Consider the following 20,330-nt stretch of genomic DNA (forward strand, 5'->3'; position numbering starts at 1 on the left):
TCCACACAGGATAGCCACACAGCGGCATCGTGGCTTTAATGCTCGATGCCCATGCAAGCTGGCACCTGAAACACAACTGCAGCTCCGGCCGCTGAATGTCGCAATATATCGGACGGGGAAGGTGAACGCGATTGGTGGCAGAGCTCCAGTGGCCCAGGTTCAGTGCCGACCCCCGGTGCCGTCGGTGTGGAGTTTGCACATTCTCCCTTGTGGACCTTGTTGGCTCCCCCCCCCCCAGGTGCTCCAGTTTCCTCCCACATCCCGAAGATGTCCGTGTTGTTAGGTTAATTAGCTGGGTAGATTCCCCCAGTGCAGATGGCCAGTGGGAGGATCAGGGGTGTTGATGGGAAGGAGTGAGGGAATAGGTTATAAGACAAGATCTCTTTATTAGTCACGTGTACATCGAAACACACAGTGAAATGCATCTTTTGCGTAGAGTGTCCTGGGGGGCAGCCCGCAAGCGTCACCACGCTTCCGGCGCCAACACAGCACGCCCACAACTTCCTAACCCGTACGTCTTTGGAATGTGGAAGGAAACCGGAGCACCCGGAGGAAACCCACGCAGACACACGGGGCGAACGTACAAATTCCTTACAGGCAGCGGCCGGAATCGAACCCGGGTCCCTGGCGCTGTAAAGCGTTATGCTAACCGCTGCACTACCGTGCCTGCCAACGATATAGGGAACACATTGGAGAAAAGGACTCATGGGATTGCTCTGAAAGGCTGGCATAGAGTTGATAGGCTGAATGGCCCCATTCTATGCTGTAAGGAAACGTGGAACATATGAAATAGGAAGTAGGTGAAAGAATGCTGAAGCAAATATTGCACAAAGACTGTGCCATGTGTTATCAGAGTAATAATAAATGCTGCCAGTTATCACCAGCAGCGGCTCATTGATGAAAGAATGCCAATGGTCTCATTACTATTGTGTTCGAGTAAGTAATAATAAAACTTTACAAATACTATATCTGTTGTTCATTAACAAAAGAGTGCTGCAATTGCTCCTTAGCATCTATGAAACAGACAGCATCTTGATGTTTGTGGATGAAAAAGTCCATTTCACAGCGACAGACACAGATGTGTTTGGAACTGAAAAATCAATGTGAAGTCGCATGGATGTCACGGAGTCGTAGATTAATACAGCCCAGAAATAGTTCCCTTGTCTCAACCCATCCATGCCGACCAACAGTAGAGTCATATATCATGGAAACGGGCCCTTCAGTGCACTTTTTCAGCCTCCCACTTATACACAGAACATAGAACAACTACAGCACAATTCAAGCCCTTCGGCCCACACAGCTGTGCCGAACATGTCCCAATCCTAGAAATTACTAGGTTTACCCACAGCCCTCTATTTTACTCAGCTCCATGTACCTATCTAACAGTCTCTTGAAAGACTCTATCGTATCCGCCTCCACCACCGTTGCCGGCAACCCATTCCATGCACTCACCACTCTCTGAGTAAAAAACTTACCCCTGACATCTCCTCTATATCTACTCCCCAGTACCTTAAACCTATGTCCTCTTGTGGCCACCAATTCAGCCCTGGGGAAAAGCCTCTGACTATCTACCCTATCGATACCTCTCATCATCTTATACACCTCTATCAGGTACCCCCTCATCCTCCGTCTCTCCAAGGAGAAAAGACCGAGTTCCCTCAACCTGCTTTCATAAGGCATGCTCCGCATTCCAGGCAGCATCCTTGTAAATCTCCTCTGCACCCTCTCTATGGCTTCCACATCTTTCCTGTAGTGAGGCGACCAGAACCGAGCACAATCTGACATTAATCCCAATTTCTATTTCTCCACACATTCTGCTCGATTTGGTTTACTTACAAGTTGGATATTGGTCATTTTTAAGACATGAAATTAGCTCCAAGGTCCAAATCCAACTCTGCAACAAGAAGATCGTAAAACGGTAGCTGCACTGCACGGAGCTAACCACTATTGACGTGCTGAGGTCCCAGTGTCGGCAAGCTAATTGGCTCTGAGGGGCACTTACGTGATTTCTGAAGAGAAAAGCGGCAATCCCAGCAGTAAGCTCGACCATACACATCAGCAGAATCAGTAAGAAACACTGAAACAAGAAAAGACATGGGCATGAGGCACCTCCAGCATGGCTACAACAGAAACAAGAAACCGAACAAAGATCTTCACATTAATCCATTCACCATCACTTCTATTACTGAAATGAAGTCGATCCACAGACCGCAACATGGTACCTCTATGCTTGTCTGCACATTTATCATGGTTGCATGTTCACTGATGATTGCATGACATTCAGATCCACACACAACTGCTCAGCGAATGAAGCAGCCTTAACAACATTCGGGCACGGGCTGCTGAGTAGCAAGTAACATTTGTGCCACAGCAGTTTCGGTCAATAACCATCTGCACGAGGGCGAGTCTAACCATCTATCCTTACCAATCGATGGCATTACCACCGCCAAGTCCCCACCATCAACATCCTGAGGGTCACCCATGGATCAGAAATTCAGCCTGACCAACCACACAAATACCCCGGCTGCAGGAGTAGGTCAGAGATTGGGAATCCTGAAGTGAGAGACATCCTACAGTGCTCAAGTCTGAAATGCGATGGAATATTCGCAATAGCGCGTCAAGATACTTCACACCTTCTAGGACAAAACAGTCCACTTATTTGGCACCCGTCAACCATCCTGAACAATCATTCCCTCCATCACTGGCACCACCTGGTGCCACCTGCAAAATGCACTGCAGTGGTTTGCTCAGTCCGACGGCACCTCTCAAACCTGTAACCTCGACCACCAAGGAGTCGGTACACATGGGAACTCCACCGCCTACAGGTTCCCCTCCAAGCTGCATAATGACTTGGAAATATATCGCCATTCCTTCATCGTCACTGGGTCTAAATCCTGGAGCTCCCTCCCCAGCAGCACTGAGGGAGCACCTTCACCAGAAGGACTGCGGTGGTTCAAGAAGCAGCTCACCCCGCTTTCTCAAAGGCATAGGGGTGGGCAGTAGATGTTGGTCTTGCCAGTGAAGCCTAGAGCCAGAAAAATAAATGAAAGACAGAAACAAGGTTCCTCGATGAAAGGTCTTCATCATAAACTGGGAATACTGTGGTCGAATGACGGCAGGACTGGTGAGGGGGTTTGTGCAACACCCAGACTAGGTTTCACCACCAGAAAGATTCTCTCCAAGTTGTACTCAGGGATGTGTTGAATGAGTCTCTGCTCCACCTCATCACATCAATGAGGAACTCTGTGTGTGTGTGTGTGTGTGTGTGTGTGTGTGTGTGTGTGTGTGTGTATGTGAGTGCATGAGTGAGTGTGTTTGAGTTTGTGTGCATGTGTGAGTGCGTGTGAGTGAGTGTGTGTGTGTCTGTCTGTGTGCATGTGTCTGTGTGTATGTGTGTGTGTCTGTCTGTGTGCATGTGTGAGTGTGTGTGTCTGTGTTGTATTTATGTGTGTATGTGTATGTGTGTAGGTGTATGTGTGTCTGTGTTGTATTTATGTGTGTATGGGTGTATATGTGTGTATGTATGTGTGTACGTGTATGTGTGTGTATGTGTGAATTTGTGTGTGTGTGCGTTTATGTGTGTGTGTGTGTCTGTATATGTGTGTGTGTGTGTGTCTATGTGTGTGTGTGTCTGTATATGTGTGTGTGTGTGTGTCTATGTGTGTGTGTGTGTGTGTGTGTGTGTGCGCGCGCATGCTGGTGCTGGGAAAACTCATTCTCTCACTCCATCCTTCTCCTTGGATTTTCTGAGCTAGCCATTGAAGGGCAAAATGGAGTCCACTTGGTGAGGCTGATCACTTCAGTACTTCTGGTCTTTAGATCTTCAGTTGCCACTAAGCACGGTGAATGCCTGTGCCTGAGCAGGACTGTGTTAAAACAAATTCCGACATCTCATCAGAATGGGCAGCTGCTTGAATACGGCAATAAATCAGTCCTCTCCGGAATACAGGATGGGAAACACTGGCTGGTTAAAAGGAAGCCAGATACCTCCCTCCTTCTACCTCCTGGAGAAAGTATAAGAATTTTAGAGTTACATTAATGTTATGGTTAAATTAATGGACTAACAACTGAGTTCCAGATCGCTGGTCCAGAGACATCGGATCCAATCCCACCCTGGCAGCTGAGGGATGTAAATTCAAGTTACTAAATCTAGAATTAGGAAAGAACAAAGCTCGTCCCAGTGACAATAACCAAAAAACTACCAGTTGTTGAAAATGCCTGTCAGGGAAAGAAATCAGCCATCCACACCCAGTCTGGCCTATATGGCACTCCAGACCAATCGATATTGGTTGACTCTTGACTACCTCTGTGGTTCAGGGGTAATTCAAGATGGATAATAAATGCTGAGGTCGCCAGCAACGTCCACGTCTACTTAAAATTAATTCCCAATGGTTTTTCTTTCTTGCCACAGGAATGCAGGGGCTGTGACAGAGCGGCTCCACTGGCTGCTGCACCCTACTGCCCAGCTTCTCGCTGCCTCATACCAGTTTTATACTGCACCATTTTGTGTTGTGCCACCACTTCCATCAGCAGGAGACCAGGATGCTCCCATTCCCCATGGAGAAGCCAGGACTGAGACTGATATTCAGCAGCACCTGCAGACATTGAGCCTACACTGAGCTGAATTCCAGCCAGCTCCAAAGGCAGCGGATTTATGAAGTGTGATAAAGTGGAAAAGGGGCACTTACGACCATGAGGAGGCACCTGCTCTCCCGGAAAGCGGCAATGCTCCCGAGGACTCCGAGGATAAGCAGCACGATGGACGAGGCTATGGCGTAAATTGTTCCAATGAAGATCACGTTGCTGATTGAGATAATGTCTCCAGGTCCTGCAGGGTAAAGCAATAGCAAGCATGCTATTGCAAGCAGGGCGCACCCACTCAGCTGTAACACAACGAAACAAGCATCAGCAGTCCGACCCTGTAAACCCAACAGAACGGACATCACACCCCCATTAGACAACACAGATATCACACACATTTTCCAGTTTCATTGAACAAACGAATCGCCTAATGAATAGAAACTGTATTAATTATCTATGAAATGGTTAGTTAGCGATGTTAGACAGAGAGGTTATTCGTTGAATATCCCTATCAAGTTAGCTAGACATAATTTGTCTTTAACAAATCCACACTGGCTTTCTCTAACCACATTAATTTAGGAGTCCACAATTGCTGTTTCTGCCTGACCTGCAGTTAGTGGATTAATCCTTACACCCTTTTTTGAAGGATGGAACATTTGAAAATTTCCTAGTCCTTCAGGCACTACCCCTGAATCCATGGATGTTTGGGAGATAATGGCCGGGACCTCTTAAATTTCCTGCCATACTTCCCTCTCAGCATCCCAGGATGCATTCCATCTGGACCAGGTGGTTTATCCACTTTGCTCAGCTAGCCTTTCTGGTACCTTTTTTCTCTTCAGTCTTTAGCCCATTCAGAATGTTAACTACATGTTCTTTTGCTGTGACTCCAGCAGCAGCTTCCTCCTAGGTGAAGGCCCAATGTACAGTACTCACTGGGTACCTCAGCATTGCCTTCTGCATCCATCAATAAATTTCCTTTTTCACTGATCTGCCCCCTCCTCTTACAACTACTTCACTGTTCACACGTCTGTAGAATATTCTTGAATTCCCTTTTACTTTAGCTGCCAGTCTTTTCTCAAGCTCCACTTTAAAGGACTCCTATTGTTCAATTACAGTTTTACCTGCCATGCTTTAATTCCAGTCTCCCAGAGCGAGATCCATTCTTATCCTATTGAAACTGGCCTGTCCCCAAATGATTATTTTCACCTTGGAGCTGTCTGTGTCCTTTCTCATTGCTTTTCTAAACCATATATTATGATCACTATTTCCTAGATGTTCCCCCATTGATACTTACTCCACTTGGCCTGGCCTAGCAATGCTGCCTCCCTCATTGGATCAGAAATGTCCCAATCAAGAAAGTTCTCCTGAATACACTTGGGAAACTCCTCCCCATTTGCCCTTAGTGCTATACCGATCCATACTTGGTTGTTAAGAACGCATTAACTCTGCTCTATGCACTCTGTTCATCTCTGCAATGTCGTTTCAAGTTTCCTGCTCAATATTCATCCCACAAGTTGGAATCTTATAGAACAGTCCCATGTGTAATCACACCTCTATTGTTTCTTAACTCCAAGCAGAGAGATTCTGTCCTTGGCTATTTCAGAACATCCTCTCTCTCCAGCACTGTTTTATTCTCTCTAATCAACACTGCCACTTCCCCTTCTTTCTTCCCTTCTCTATCTTTTCTAATTCCTTGTATCAGGAATATTTATCTCCTACTCCTGCCCTTGTTTACCCAAGCCTGTGTTACTACCACAGTGTCACAATCCCACCTGTTTAATTGCAGCAGCCTTGTTTAACAGGCTACTTGTGTTTACACATGAACAGTATACCTACCTTAGAACTTATTGTTCTCTCTTTTAATCTAAAAATGTTCTATTTCTTGTTCTAGTGATGCTTATCTCTCCCAATCCAAGGAGTCATAGAGACACACTGCACGGAAACAGGCCCTTCGGCCCACTGAGTCCATGCCAGCTATCAACCACCTATTTTACACTAATCCTACATTAAAGTCCACTTTTTAATTCTCTCCACATTCCCATCAACTCTCCCCCAGATTCCACCACCCACCTACAACCTAGGTTAATGCACCAACCCATCCGTTTTTGGGATGTGGGAGGAAATCGGAGCACCCGGGGGAAACCCATGCAGTCACAGGGTGAACATGCAAACTCCACACAGACAGCAACCCAAGGTCAGGATTGAACCCAGGTCTCTGGCACTGTGAGGCAGCGGCTCTGCCCGCTGCGCCACTGCGCCACCCATAAATTTGCATCCTGTTTACATATTTTTCCTCTTTATCAATGCTAGTTTCCTGTGCCCGGCCCTTGGTAGCTTGCCCTCTCCCCACAGCATCATAAAGTCCTCCCACATGAGCGCCAGTCCCAGCTTTGTTGGGGTGCATTCCATCTGGTCTGTTTAGGTCCCTTCTTCCTTAGATCTGGCCCCCATACTCCAGGAGGTAAACCCCCTCCTGGTGCAACCTCCCTCCTTCCACGCATTGACCTACACTGTCGTCCTGACTCTGTGCTCACAGAATGTGACACAGGGAATAATTTGGAGATGACAACCTTTGAGATCTTTCTTACGTGTTCTCCCGACACCTTAATTTGTAATTCGTTTATGATCGTCACATGCACCGAGACACAGTGAAAAGCTTGTTTGCATGCCATCCAGACAGATCATACATAACACTGAGGTAGTACAAAAGGAAAAAAAAAAACAGAATGCAGAATATAGCGTAACGGTTATAGAGAAAGCGCAGTGCAGGTACACAAATAAAGTGCAAGGGCCGTGCCGAGGTAGATCTGGCGTTAAAATCTGCCTGCAGGGTCCCATCCCTGTTTCCACCTGTGTCGTTAGTTCCAACATGAACCACAACCACTATTATTAATGATAATTAATTATTTTACCTCAGATAATTGTGTTAGGACTTCAGCACATAAGAAAAAGCAGCAGGAGTAGGTTATTCACTCACACATGCTTGTTCCACCATTCAGTAAGACCATGGCTGATCTTTTACAATGGTGTCACTTCCCTGCACTAACATCACATGACTCGATTCCTTTAATATCCAAAAACCTATCAATCCCTGTATTGAAATATTCTCAGCAATTTAGCCTCCAGAGCCCTCTTGTGTAGAGAATTCCACAGATTCACCCACCCTCTGGGTGGAAAATATTTCTTATCTCAGTACTGCTTTCATGTGAATTTATTAATTTTTAATTCTTCATGAATAATGTTTACATTTTGGACTTTCATTCTGCTTCCCAATGGACGTGGCCACCATTGATATTTAGAGACTGAGGAAAAAAGGCTTTGACAGTTGGCCCCACCACCTGAGATGGCCACAGCAGCAACAGTGCGCTGTGAGGCATGTGTTTGTGAAAGAGAATCAGGCCTTGAGGCTAGCACTGTGTTGTGGGGGGCGCAACGGTGGGGTAACTGTGAGGCACAGGCCAAGCACATGCTAGTTCAACAAACAGTAACTGAAGCAGGTGGGAGTTTGTAGAGATGAGTGATAGATATATATGGATATGGTTGTGGGGACAGATACATTAGGGACATTTAAGAGACTCTTAGGTAGATACATGAATGATAGAGAAATGGGGGGCTATGTGGGAGGGCAAGGTTAGATAGATATTGGAGCAGGATAAAATGTCAGCATAACATTGTGGGCTGAAGGGCCTGTACTGTGCTGTAGTGTTCTATGTTCTATGGAAGAGAAATCACACTTGACAAATCCAATAATGTGGCTGCGACCGTCGAGGGAGATTTAACAGCACTTTTAGTTCAGATGGATTTGTAAAAAGGATTCGATAAGCTACAAGAATCAGTCCATGGCTGTAGCCACGTAGAATCTAATGACTTAGATTAACCTGCGATTCATCCAAAGCTTGTTGATGCTACAAAGTCGGGTGGGAGAGTCAGCTGGAAGGATAGAAAAGGGGAAGAAATGAGTTCACATGGTGCTTTTTTGTTTAAGTGCCACAAGTGTACATTTGTACATTTTTCAATCACACTTCGCAGCCAGCAGAGTTGTGTCTACCTTGCAAGCTGTGTCAAAGTAAAAATTAATTATAGCTTGCAGGCAACCCTGGCATGGTCAGCATTTATTGCCTGCCTTTAATTGCCCTTAGAGGTGGTGGTGAGCTGCTGCAGTCTCTCTGGTGCAGGGGCTCCCTCTGTGCTGAAGTGGAGGGTGTTCCAGGATTTAGACCCAGTGATGATGTAGAACTGGTGATACATTTCCATGTCAGGATGGCATGTAACTAGAAAAAAACCTGCAGGAGGTGGTGTTCCCATCTGCCTTTACACGATAGAGACTATTGGTTTACGTGGCACAGTTGGGGTAGCCTTAATGGGTAACACACAAGATGCTGGAGGAACTCAGAGGGTCAGGCAGCATCTATGGAGGGAAACGGGCAGTCGACATTTCGGATGAAGGATTTCGACCTGAAACGTCGACTGTTCGTTTCCCTCCACAGGTGCTGCCTGACCTGCTGAGTCCCTCCAGCATCTTGTGGGTTGCTCCAGATTCCGGTGTCTGCAGTCTCCTGTGTCTAACGTTAATGAGTAACTGCACTTTGCAGCTACTTTTTTTAAATTATTATTCCAAAATAAACTTTATTCATCATAAAAAACTATATACAACAATAAAACAGTGCAAACCTTTACATTCATGTATGGATCAATCATTAGTGTTACCTTTTTATATATATATAAAAATAACACAGCACCGATGCCAGTCGTGTGGCTCCCTGGGGGGCTACCCCAATCCTATATTTACAATCTTTAAGGGGCTTCCTTGCCTGACCCCGCCCATCCCTCTCCTGTCGCAGAACAACCTTAAACTGTAGTCCTTCCCCACCGAGCCCTTGCGTTGGCTGCACCCAGCTTTAGTGCGTCCCTCAGCACGTATTCCTGCAGCCTGGAATGTGCCAGTCGGTAGCATTCCCCTACAGACATCTCGCAGTGCTGGGAGACTCTACTTACTCTTTAAAGGTACCAGGTGCTGGTGGTAGGAGGAGTGAAGTCTGGGGCTCAGTGTTAATCGTGTCAGCCTGCTACTGGTTCTTCTGTACTTGGTAGGGGTGAGAGCAGTATGACAGCTGTGATAGATGAGGAAGGTAGAGGCTTAAATTACTCGGGGGGGGGGGTAATCTGAACTTTGAGAGTTGTTTCAGGAAATGGGTAGTAGATGCAGTCTTGGAGTGAGGACTTCAAATTCAAATCAGGTCACAGCTGAGAGCTTTATATTTCACTTTCTGGATCCGGTCAGGCACAGGTACGCGCCACAGCCACTTACTGCCCATCCCTCGTTGTCCTGGGGAAGGAAGGTGGGGGCTGAGCCACCTTCTTGAACTGCTGCAGTCCTTCTGGTGAAGGTGCTCCCACGGTGCTGTCAGGGAGAGAGCTCCAGGATTTCGACCCAGCTGGTGAATAGAGGGACTAGTGATATGATTCCAGGTTAGGATGGTGCGGCGTTTCTGTCTTACCGCGTACAGGTACCTCTCGCTGCCTTGGTGAAGCAGCCGGCATAATCAAAGACCCCACCCACCCGGGTCATTCTCTCTTCTCTCCTCTTCCATCAGGTAGAAGATGCAGGAGCCTGAGGGCACGTACCACCAGGCTTACGGACAGCTTCTACCCCACTGTGATAAGACTATTAAACGGTTCCCTTATACGATGAGATGGACTCTGACCTCACGATCTACCTTGTTGGGACCTTACCCCTTATTGCACTGCACTTTCTCTGTAGCTGTGACGCTTTACTCTGTACTGTTATTGTTTTTACCTGTACTACCTCAATGCACTCTGTACTGACTCAATGTAACTGCACCGTGTAATGAACTGACCTGTACGATCGGTTTGCAAGACAAGTTTTTCACTGTACCTTGGTACAAGTGACAATGATAAACCAATACCAATACCAATACCAATAGGAGAAAGCCATCTGGGCCATCAAGTCCAAGGGGAACAATTCCATTGGTCTCCCACTTCTCTGTACTCCCTGCAGCCCTGCAACTTATTATCTCTCACGCATACCCTTTGTTTGTTTTGTCCTTAATCGACACCATGGGGTAATTTACAGCAGCCAGTTAACCCACCAGCAGTTCTTTGAGCTGGGGAAGGAAATTGGAACAGCCGGTGGAAACCCGCACACCATCACGGAATGTGCGAATGCCTGAGGTCAGGATCGAAACCAGGTGCCAAGAGCTATGAGGCACCACCACTAGTGAAGGGAACCTGCGGGTGGTGGGTCTCCCTCGCTCCCGTCGCCCTCACCCCTCTTGGTGGTATTGGCTGCTGGTTTTTGGGAGGGGCTGCTGGAGCAGCCTGGGCAAGTAACTGCAGTGCATCTTGTAGATGGCACACACTGCAGACACTGCGCCGGCGGTGGAGGGTTCAAATGCTCGGGGATGCTGGATGGGGTAACAATCAAGTGGGTTATGCCGTCCTGGATTCTGTCCCCTGGTCAGACCACACTTGGAGGATTGTGTTCAGTTCTGGTCACCTCATTATAGGAAGGATGTGGAAGCTTTAGAGAGGGTGCAGAGGAGACTTACCAGGATGCTGCCTGGATTGGAGAGCATGTCTTATGAGGATAGGTTGAGCGAGCTAGGGCTTTTCTCTTTGGAGAGGAGGAGGATGAGAGGTGACTTGATAGAGGTGTACAAGATGATAACAGGCATAGATCGAGTGGACAGTCAGAGACTTTTTCCCAGAGCGAAAATGGCTAACACGAGGGGACATAATTTTAAGGTGACTGGAGGAAGGTATAAGGGAGATGTCATTTTTTTACACAGAGAGTGGTGGGTGTGTGGAACACACTGCCAGCAGAGGTTGTGAGGGCAGATACATTAGGGACATTTAAGAGATTCTTAGATAGCCACATGAATGATAGAGAAATGGAGGGCTATATGGGAGGGAAGGGTTAGATAGATCTTAGAGCAGGATAAAATGTCGGCACAACATCGTGGGCCGAAGGGCCTGTACTGTGCTGTACTGTTCTATGTTCTAAGTATGAGGTCAGGATATCAGAGCCTGGTGTGGGGGGTGGGGGGGTTGGTGGGAGGGTAGTGTGAGTGTACCATAATGGATTACCTCATCCTCATCCTATAACGCAATGTATAAACTCATGTATCTTTCTGTGACTCAATGACTATGACAATAAATAACTTCCTCCCTGTATTCCCTGTCCACACCCTGTATTGGACAGCATAGTGGCGCAACTAGTAGCGTCACTGCCTCACAGCTCCCAAGACACCCGGGTTCAATCCTGACCTCGGGTTGCTGTCTGTATGGAGTTTGCACGCTCTCCTGGGGACTGGGTGGGCTTCCACCCCCCCCCCACCCCCAGGTGCTCCAGTTTCCTCCTACATCCCAAAGACATGCTGGTTGTGGGGTTCATTGGCTGCTGTAAACTGACCCTTGTGGGTGGGTGAGGGGTAGAATCTGGGGGGAGTTGATGGGAGTGTGGTTCAGGTAGGATTGGTGTAGATGGTGCTTAATGGTCAGCACGGACTCCATAGACCAAAGTGCTTTTGTCCACACTGTATCTCTCTACAACTTCATGACTATGACAATAGATAACCTCCTCCATGCCCTGTAAAACAAATTAATTTACCCCATCCCGTAACCCCAACTATCCTGTACACCGTTAGTAACCTCATCCTACCTTGTAACTCAATAAATAACCTCACATTCACCCTGCAAATACAGTCACCGTGAATTTAAGGAGTAAAGAGTTAAAGCAAAAAGCAGGACTCTAAAGAAAGCAATCTCTGCATTATTTCCCATGCCTTGCACTAGTGAGTATAGGAACAAGAGAACAGATCAGATGGATGCATCCCTGAAGAATTTGTGCGGGAGGGTGGAATTCTTTGGACACAGGGACCAATCCTCAGGAAGGTCCAAAGCAGGATAGGTTACAGCCAGGAATTTCTGGAAATGACGTCCTAACAGGGGCTTGGCTAGTGTTGTTGGAGAGGATTTAAACTAGAATGGCAGGGTGGGGGGGGTGTGAAATTAAGCAGCGGGACTGAAGAGGAAGAGACAGGAATAGAAATGAAAGACAGGAAACAAAGCAAAAGGCAAAAGCTGAAGGTGTAGAAATCAAGGGCAAGAAATAAACAGGTCCACAGTGCAAAATAATGGCAAGGTGACTAAGAATATTAAAAAAACAAGCCTGAGGCATTGTATCTCAATGCGCAGAGCATACAGAGTAGGGTAGAGGAAATAACCGTGCAATTAGATGTGAACGCAGACAATATTCCTGTGATTATGGAGAAATGGCTGGAGGGCAATCAGGAATGGGAACTGAACATCCAAAAGTTTTCAAAGTTTAGCAATGAAAGGCAAGAAGGGAAAGGAGGTCGAGTGGTGTTGTTAGTGATAGAGGAAATCAATACAGTAGTGAGGAAGGATGTTAGTTCGGAGGATCCACATGGGTGGAGCTACAAAAGTGGCACGTTGGTGGGGGTACATAGATCCCCAAACAGTGGTGATGATGATAAACATGGAATTAGAGACACATACAATAAGAGTACAACTATAATGAATTACCTTAATCTACTTATCAATTGGGCAAACCAAATTAGTTATGATAATGCAGGGGAAGAATTCCTTTAGTACTTTGGAGATGATCCATTGAGGAGCGGCATGGTGGTGTAGCGGTTAGCATGACACTATTACAGCGCCAGCGATCGGGGTTCGATTCCGGCCACTGCCTGGAAGGAGTCTGTACGTTCTCCCCGTGTGACTGCGTGGGTTTCCTCCGGGTGCTCCGGTTTCCTCCCACATTCCACAGACGTACGGGTTAGTAGGTTAATGTGGGTGTAATTGGGCGGCGCGGGCTCGTTGGGCCGGAAGGGCCTGTTACCGTGTTGTATAAATCAAGTTTTAAAACCAGCAAGAGAACAGGCCGTCCTAGATAGTTATTGTGTAATGAGGATTAAAAAAAGGTCCCTTGCTGTGACTGTGAAATGATAGAATTCTTCATTAAGATGGAAAGTGCGAGGGTTAATTCTGAGAGTAGGGACCTGAATCCAAATAATGGAAACTCTGAAGGTGTGAGGGCTGGGTTAGTTATGATAGACTGGGGGAAGTTAATGGAAAGGTTGGCAGTGGACAGGGAATGGCAAGGTATTAAAAGAGCACATGGATGAATTGCAACAATTATGTACCCTGAAAAATAAATCTGGAAGGGTACTCAACCTCGTCTTGCAAAAGAAATTGGGAATAGTGTCAGATCTAAGGAAGAGAAATATAACCAATAAAACAGCAAACCTGAGGTCAGGGAGCAGTTCAGAATTCAGCAGAGGAGGACAAAGGGATTGATTAAGAAGGGAAAAATAAGCTTGCAGAGAACATAAAAACTGACTGTGAAACTTTGTACAGTTACGCGGACAGAAAAGGATCAGAGAAAACAAATATAAGTCCCCTGCATGAGAAATGGGTGAATTTATAATGGGGTACAAAGAAATGGCAGAGCAGTCAAATAGCAGAGCACTTGGAAAACATGGACTGGATCTGACAAAGTCAGCACTGGTAAATTGGTAAATTAATGTCACATGTACTGAAGTACAGTGGAAAACTTTGTTTTGCATGCCATCCATACAGATCAATTCATTTACAACAGTGTATTGGGGTAGTACAAGGGAAAAGCAATAACAGAATGCAGAATAAAGTGTTACAGTTACAGAGAAAGTGCAGTGCAGGCAGACAATAAGGTGCAAGGTCATAACGCGGCAGACTGAGGTCAAGATTCCACCTTATCTTACTAGGGGACCATTCAATAGTCTTATAACAACGGGATAGAAGCTGTCCTTGAACCTGGTGGTACGTGCTTTCAAGATTTTGTACCTTCTGCCTGATGGGAGGGGGGAGAAGAGAGAATGTCTGGGGTGGGGGGTCGTGGTCTTTGATTATGTTGGCTGTTTTACCAAGGCAGCAAGATGTGTAGACATCATGGAGGAAAGGCTGGTTTCCAAGGTGCGCTATGTCCACAAATCTCTGCGGTTTCTTGCAGTCACAGGCAGAGCAGTTGCCATACAAAGCCGTTATGCATCTGGAGTGGATGCTTTCTATGGTGAAAAACACTCTGACGCTAGAGGAACTCAGCAGGCCAGGCAGCATCCGTGGAGAAAAGCAGGCGGTCAACGTTTCGGGTCAGGAACCTTCTTCAGGACTGAAGATAGGAAAAGGGGGAAGTCCAATATATAGGAGGGAAAAGCAGAGCAGTGATAGGTGGACAGAAGAGGGGAGGCGGGGTGGGCACAGGGTGGTGATAGGTAGATGCTGGTAAGAGATGGTGATGGGCAGGTGCGGGGGAGGAGGGGAGAGCAGATCCACTGGGGGACGGGTCAAAGGTAAGGACAGAAAAAGGGGGGGGTAGAAAAAAGAAGAGGTAGGCTCGGAAAGGGAAAAGGCATTGTTGGGGGTGGGTGTGTGGGGGGGGGTGGGGGGTGGGGATTACTTAAAGTGGGAGAATTCAATGTTCATGTCTTCAGGCTGCAAGGTTCCCAGACGGAAAATCAGGTGCTGTTCCTTCAGTTTTGTGCTTGGGATTCTCCTGGCAATGGAGGAGGTTGAGGACTGACATATCAGTGATAGTGTGGGGGGGAGTTGAAATGACTGGCAACGGGAAGATGCAGATTGCGTTTACGGACAGAGCGCAGGTGTTCTGTGAAACAGTCACCTAGTCTGCGTTTGGTCTCACCAATGTAGAGGAGGCCACACTTGGAGCACCGAATGCAGTAGATGATTTTAAGGGAGGTGCAGGTGAATCTCTGTCTCACCTGAATGGACTGTTTGGGTCCCTGGATGGAGGTGGTGTAGGGGCGGGTGTTGCACCTATGGCGGGGGCAGTGGAAGGTTTCCGGGGTGGGAGCGGGATGGGTGGGAGGTGGGGGGAAGGAGTGAACTAGTGAGTCGCAGAGAGGCGACTCTGAGAAAGGTCCCTGCAAAAGGCAGGAAGGGGTGGGGAGGGGAAGATGTGCTTGGCGGTGGGGTCCCGTTGGAGATGGCGGAAGTGGCGGAGAATTATGTGTTGGATACGTAGGCTGGTGGGATGAAATGTGAGGACAAGGGGGACTCTATCCCTATTGGGTCTGGGAGGGGTGGGGGTGAGAGCAGAGGTGCGGGAATTGGAAGAGATACGGGTGCAAGCTCTCTTGACCACAGTCGGGCGGAAGCCAAGGTTAGTAAAGAAGTTGGACATCTCGGGTGTCTGGGACTGGGAAGTCTCATCATGGGAGCAGGTGCGGCGGAGGCAGAGAAATTGAGAAAGAGCTGTTATCAGGGCAGCTGTGGGTTTGTAGAAGATGTGTATCGGTGCATCAATAAAAATTTGGTGAGGATCAAAGGGAACGTGCCAATTTATGAAAAGGACATCATGTTTGTCAAATCTATGGGAATTTTTTGACGATGTAACTAACAGAATAGATAAGGGATGTGGTGTATTTGTTATTTTCACAAGGCTTTCAATAAGGTCCTCCATAAGAGATGAGGATGAAAAAACAGAGGACCTGGGATTATGGGTAAGGTACTAAATAGATTGAGAACTGGAGACACAAGAGACTGCGGATGGTGGAATCAGGAGCAACAGACAAGAAGCTGGGGGGACTCGGTGGGTCGAGCAGCCTCTTTGGAGGGAAATGAACAGTCGCCGGTTCAGGTCGAGACCCTTCACCTGGACTTCACAGAGAACGGTTTGGCAGAGAGAAAATAAAGAGTATTAAACGGGTCTTTTCTGATTGGTTAGTAGGCTACCACGTGGTTGAGTGCTTGGATCCCAGATATTTTAATGATTTAGATGAGGGAATTAAATGTAATATCTCCAGGCTGGCAGATAACACAGAACAGGGTGGGAACATGAGCTGCAAGGAGGATGCAGGGAAGCTGCAGTGTGATTTGGACAGGTTGAGGGAATGGCCGGCAGATCCAGTTTAACGTGGATAAATTGTGGTTCGGTGGCAAGAATGGGAAGGTAGATTATTAGCTGAACGATAATAGATTGGGAAAGGAGAAGGTGCAATGAGACCTGGGTGTGAACCAGTCAATGGAAGTAAGCGCGCAAGTGCAGCAGGTGGTGAAGAAGGCAAGTTACAATGTTGGCCTTTGTGGTGAGGGGAATTGATTGCAGTAGCATAGATGTTTTGTTGCCATTGTACGGGGCCTTGGTGAAACGTCGACTGTTTATTTCCCTTCATAGATGCTGCCTGACCTGCTGAGTTCCTCCAGCGTCTTGTGTGTGTTGCTCCTTGAGTAGTGTGTGCAGTTACGGTCTTCTTGTCCAAGGAAAGGCAAAGTTCTTGCTGTGGAGGGAGTTCAGCAGACTGATTCCTGAGATGGTTGGACTGATGTGTGGAGAGGGGTTGGGCGGATTGGGCCTTCAATCAATGGTGTTGAGAGGAATAAGGAGAAGTAAAAACTTACAGGACTGTTCAGATTAGGTGCAGCAAGGTTTTCCAAGAGAGAGCAGGACCTGGGGTTGCATTCTAAGGATAAGAGGTAAGTCCTGTAGGACTGGCTTGAGGAGAACACCCAGGTGAAGCTGTCGAATTCCCTACCACTGAAGGCAATTGAAGACGAATCATTAAATGTATTCTAGAAGGAAATAGATGTTGTTCTTTGTAGTAAAGGGATCAAGGGGTATGACCTACCCCTGCCCCTATTTTCTAAGTTTCTAGGAACAACCTTGACTCCATCCTGTAACAAAGAGGAGACCAAGGTTCTTCCTTGTGTTACAAGATGGAGATAAAGTTGTTCATCATGTTGCTGTAACACAATAAAAAACACACATCATCCCACAAGAGTGCCAGGCAATGGCCATCTGTAGCAACCACCTGTCCTTAACTTTCAATGGCGTTACCCTCACCAATCACCCACCATTGATATCTCAGAGGTCCATAAGACCATAAGACATTGGAGCAGAATTAGGCCATTCGGCCCATCGACTCTGCTCTGCCATTCAATCATGGCTGAATTTTTTTGTCCCCACCCCATTCTCCCGCCTTCTCACCATAACCCTTAACCCCTTTACCAATCAAGAACCCATCAATCTCTGCCTTAAATACACCCAATGACGGCCTCCACAGCCCTCCATGGCAACGAATTCCATAGATTCACCAGCCTCTGGCTGAAGAAATTCCTCCTCATCTCTGTTCTAAAGGGCCGTCCCTTTATTCTGAGGCTGTGCCCTCTGGTCCTAGACTCTCCCACCACTGGAAACGTCCTCTCCACGTCCACTCTATCCAGGCCTTTCAGTATCCGGTAGGTTTCAATGAACCCCCCCCCCCCCCCCCCCCCCCCCCACTTCATCCTTCTGAACTCCAGCAAGTACAGGCCCAGAGACATCAAACACTCCTCATACATCAACCCTCCCATTCCTGGGATCATCCTCGTGAACCTCCTCTGGACCCTCTCCAGGTCCAGCACATCCTTCCTTGGATATGGGGCCCAAAATTGCTCACAATATTCCAAATGCGGTTTGACCAATGCCTTATAAAGCCTCGGCAGTACATCCTTGCTTTTATATTCTAGTCCTCTCGAAATGAATGCCAACATTACATTTGCCTTCTTTACTACCAACTCAACCTGCACATTAACCATTGACCACAGCCTCAACCAGCCATATAAATACCTTAGCAACAAAAGCAGCTCAGAGGCTGGGCTTCCTGTGGCAAATGATTCAGCTCTTGAAGCCTTTCCACCATCTGCCAAGAATGAGTTGGGAATGTGACGGAACACTCTCCACTTGCCTGGATGAGTGCAAACCCCAGCGCTCTTGAGAAGCTCAACGGCATCCAGGACGAAGTAGTCTGATTGACTGACACCACATCAACCACCCTGAGGATCCATTCCCTGCACCGCTGGCACGTGGTTGCTCCAGTGTGTAGCATTTACAAAATGCACTGCGGTTACTCGCCGAGACTCCTCCATTAGCCCCCTCCAGCTCTGCAACCTCGACCCCACCAAGAAGCACAAGGGCAGCAGGTGTCCAGCAACACCGCCACCCGCAGGCCCCCCTCCGAGCTGTGCACCGCCCTGGCTCGGGAATATGTCACCGTTCCTTCATCGTCACTGGCTCTAAATCCTGGAGCTCTCTCCCCAACTGCACTGTGAGGGAGCACCTTCACCAGAAGGACTGAGGTGCTTCATGAAGGAGGCTCACCCACCACCTTCTCACAGGCAGCTGAGGATGGGCAATAAATGCTGGCCTTGCCAGATATGTCTAGTTCCTGAAAATGAACAATAAAATAAAAATTCCCATAATGATTGATGGTCCTTTGAGGCAGGCCATTATAAAGGGCAGGCTGGAATGAGCTCCCAGTGCTCTGGAGTTGACCCTGCCTGCGTGCGAGCGCTTCCTGCGGCCGAAGTTCAGCTCCAGCACCCGCCCATGAGATCTGACTGGAGACACGAGAGGCGGCAGACTCTGGAATCACAGAGCGACACACAATCTGCTGGACGAAGTCGGCGGGTCGAGCAGCATCTGTAGGAGGGAAAGGAATCGTCGACGTTTTGGGCTTAAACCCTGCACCAGTCGATTCCTTCCCCCCCCCCCCCCCCCCCCCACAGATACTGCTTGAACCGCTGGGTTCCTCCAGCAGATTGCGTTTGAATGACATCTGGCTGTTCCACGGCGCTAGAGCAGCTGTCTGGCTTTGGATATGGCAGGGTCGGTTGCCTTTGATGAGGTCCATTGTTGACAGGATCATTCAGCCTTGACTGCAGTGTAACTACCTCTGCTGTTAGAGTTCCAGAGCCGTTATACCAGGCTGGCATCTCACATCCAGCCATGCCTGGCCCTGCAGCTGAGCTGATCCTCAACACTGCTCAATGAACCAGGTTTGGTGTACCTAGCCTGCTGATAATGGCAATCTGAGGAGCACGTTGTGTGATGATATTACAAGACTGTGTTCAAAGATGCTGGTGATGCCTTGCACCACCTCATCTTCATTTGACGAGAGTTAATGCTGTACCGTGCCATTTATCATGGCGATCCTGCCATCTGGCAGAATGGAATGAGGCCTCAATGTAAAGGTGGGACAGAGTCCATGAGAACTCTGCGTAGTCATACAGTCATAGAGTCACACAGCACGGAAATGGTCCCTGCGGACCAACTGGTCCATGCCGACCAAGATTCCCATCTAAGCCAGTCCCATTTGCCCGCATTTGGCCCGTGACCCTCTAAACCTTTCCCATCCGTGCACCTGTCCAAGTATCTTTTAAACGTTGTTAATCTACCTTCCTCAACCACTTTCTCTGGCAACTCGTTCCATATACTGACCTCCCTCTGGGTGAACAAGTTGCCCCTCGGGTTCCTGTTAAATCTCTCCCCTCCCACCTTAAACTTATGCCCTCTGGCTCTTGATTTCCCCCACCCTGGGAGAATGGTCATCCCCACTCATACAGCCACAGACAGAGGACACCTTCCTCAGGTACACTCGTGAGCTTGAGATATTTGACGCAAGCCCAGGCTGGCAGTTCTATCCTTCGTGGCTGCACCTGCTCGCTTTGTACACAATGGAGGCTGAATCCCCGCCCAAAGTCCGTTCTGTGTCGCCTGTCCTTTGCCAGGTGGAGTCCAACACCGACAGCTGGGGAGAGCCTGCATTCACCATGTCTGCGGGGCGGCAGAATCCAGCAGTGAGCCCCTAAATGGAGCGCCTTGCAATTCTTGAAGAACGTGAGCTATTGATGCACTCTGCACAGACTGCAGCCACAGCACTCTGAACTGG

The 20,330-nt window shown here is 47.9% G+C and overlaps 1 protein-coding gene across 4 annotated transcripts in view; it reads right to left on the reverse strand.

The window, feature by feature from the left end:
• LOC127577830 (tetraspanin-18-like) overlaps nt 1-20,330 on the reverse strand; it is a 184,746-nt gene that overhangs the window by 18,002 nt on the left and 146,414 nt on the right. For all 4 annotated transcript variants that reach the window (XM_052029419.1, XM_052029420.1, XM_052029418.1 and 1 more), the window contains 2 exons: nt 4,689-4,883; nt 2,003-2,077 (listed from right to left, as the gene is read on the reverse strand). In XM_052029419.1, coding sequence (XP_051885379.1) covers nt 2,003-2,077; nt 4,689-4,883 — 270 coding nt within the window. The remainder of the gene's footprint in view (nt 1-2,002; nt 2,078-4,688; nt 4,884-20,330) is intronic.

This window comes from Pristis pectinata, chromosome 14 (genome assembly GCF_009764475.1).
Source record: "Pristis pectinata isolate sPriPec2 chromosome 14, sPriPec2.1.pri, whole genome shotgun sequence".
In the NCBI taxonomy this organism is placed as follows: Eukaryota; Metazoa; Chordata; class Chondrichthyes; order Rhinopristiformes; family Pristidae; genus Pristis; species Pristis pectinata.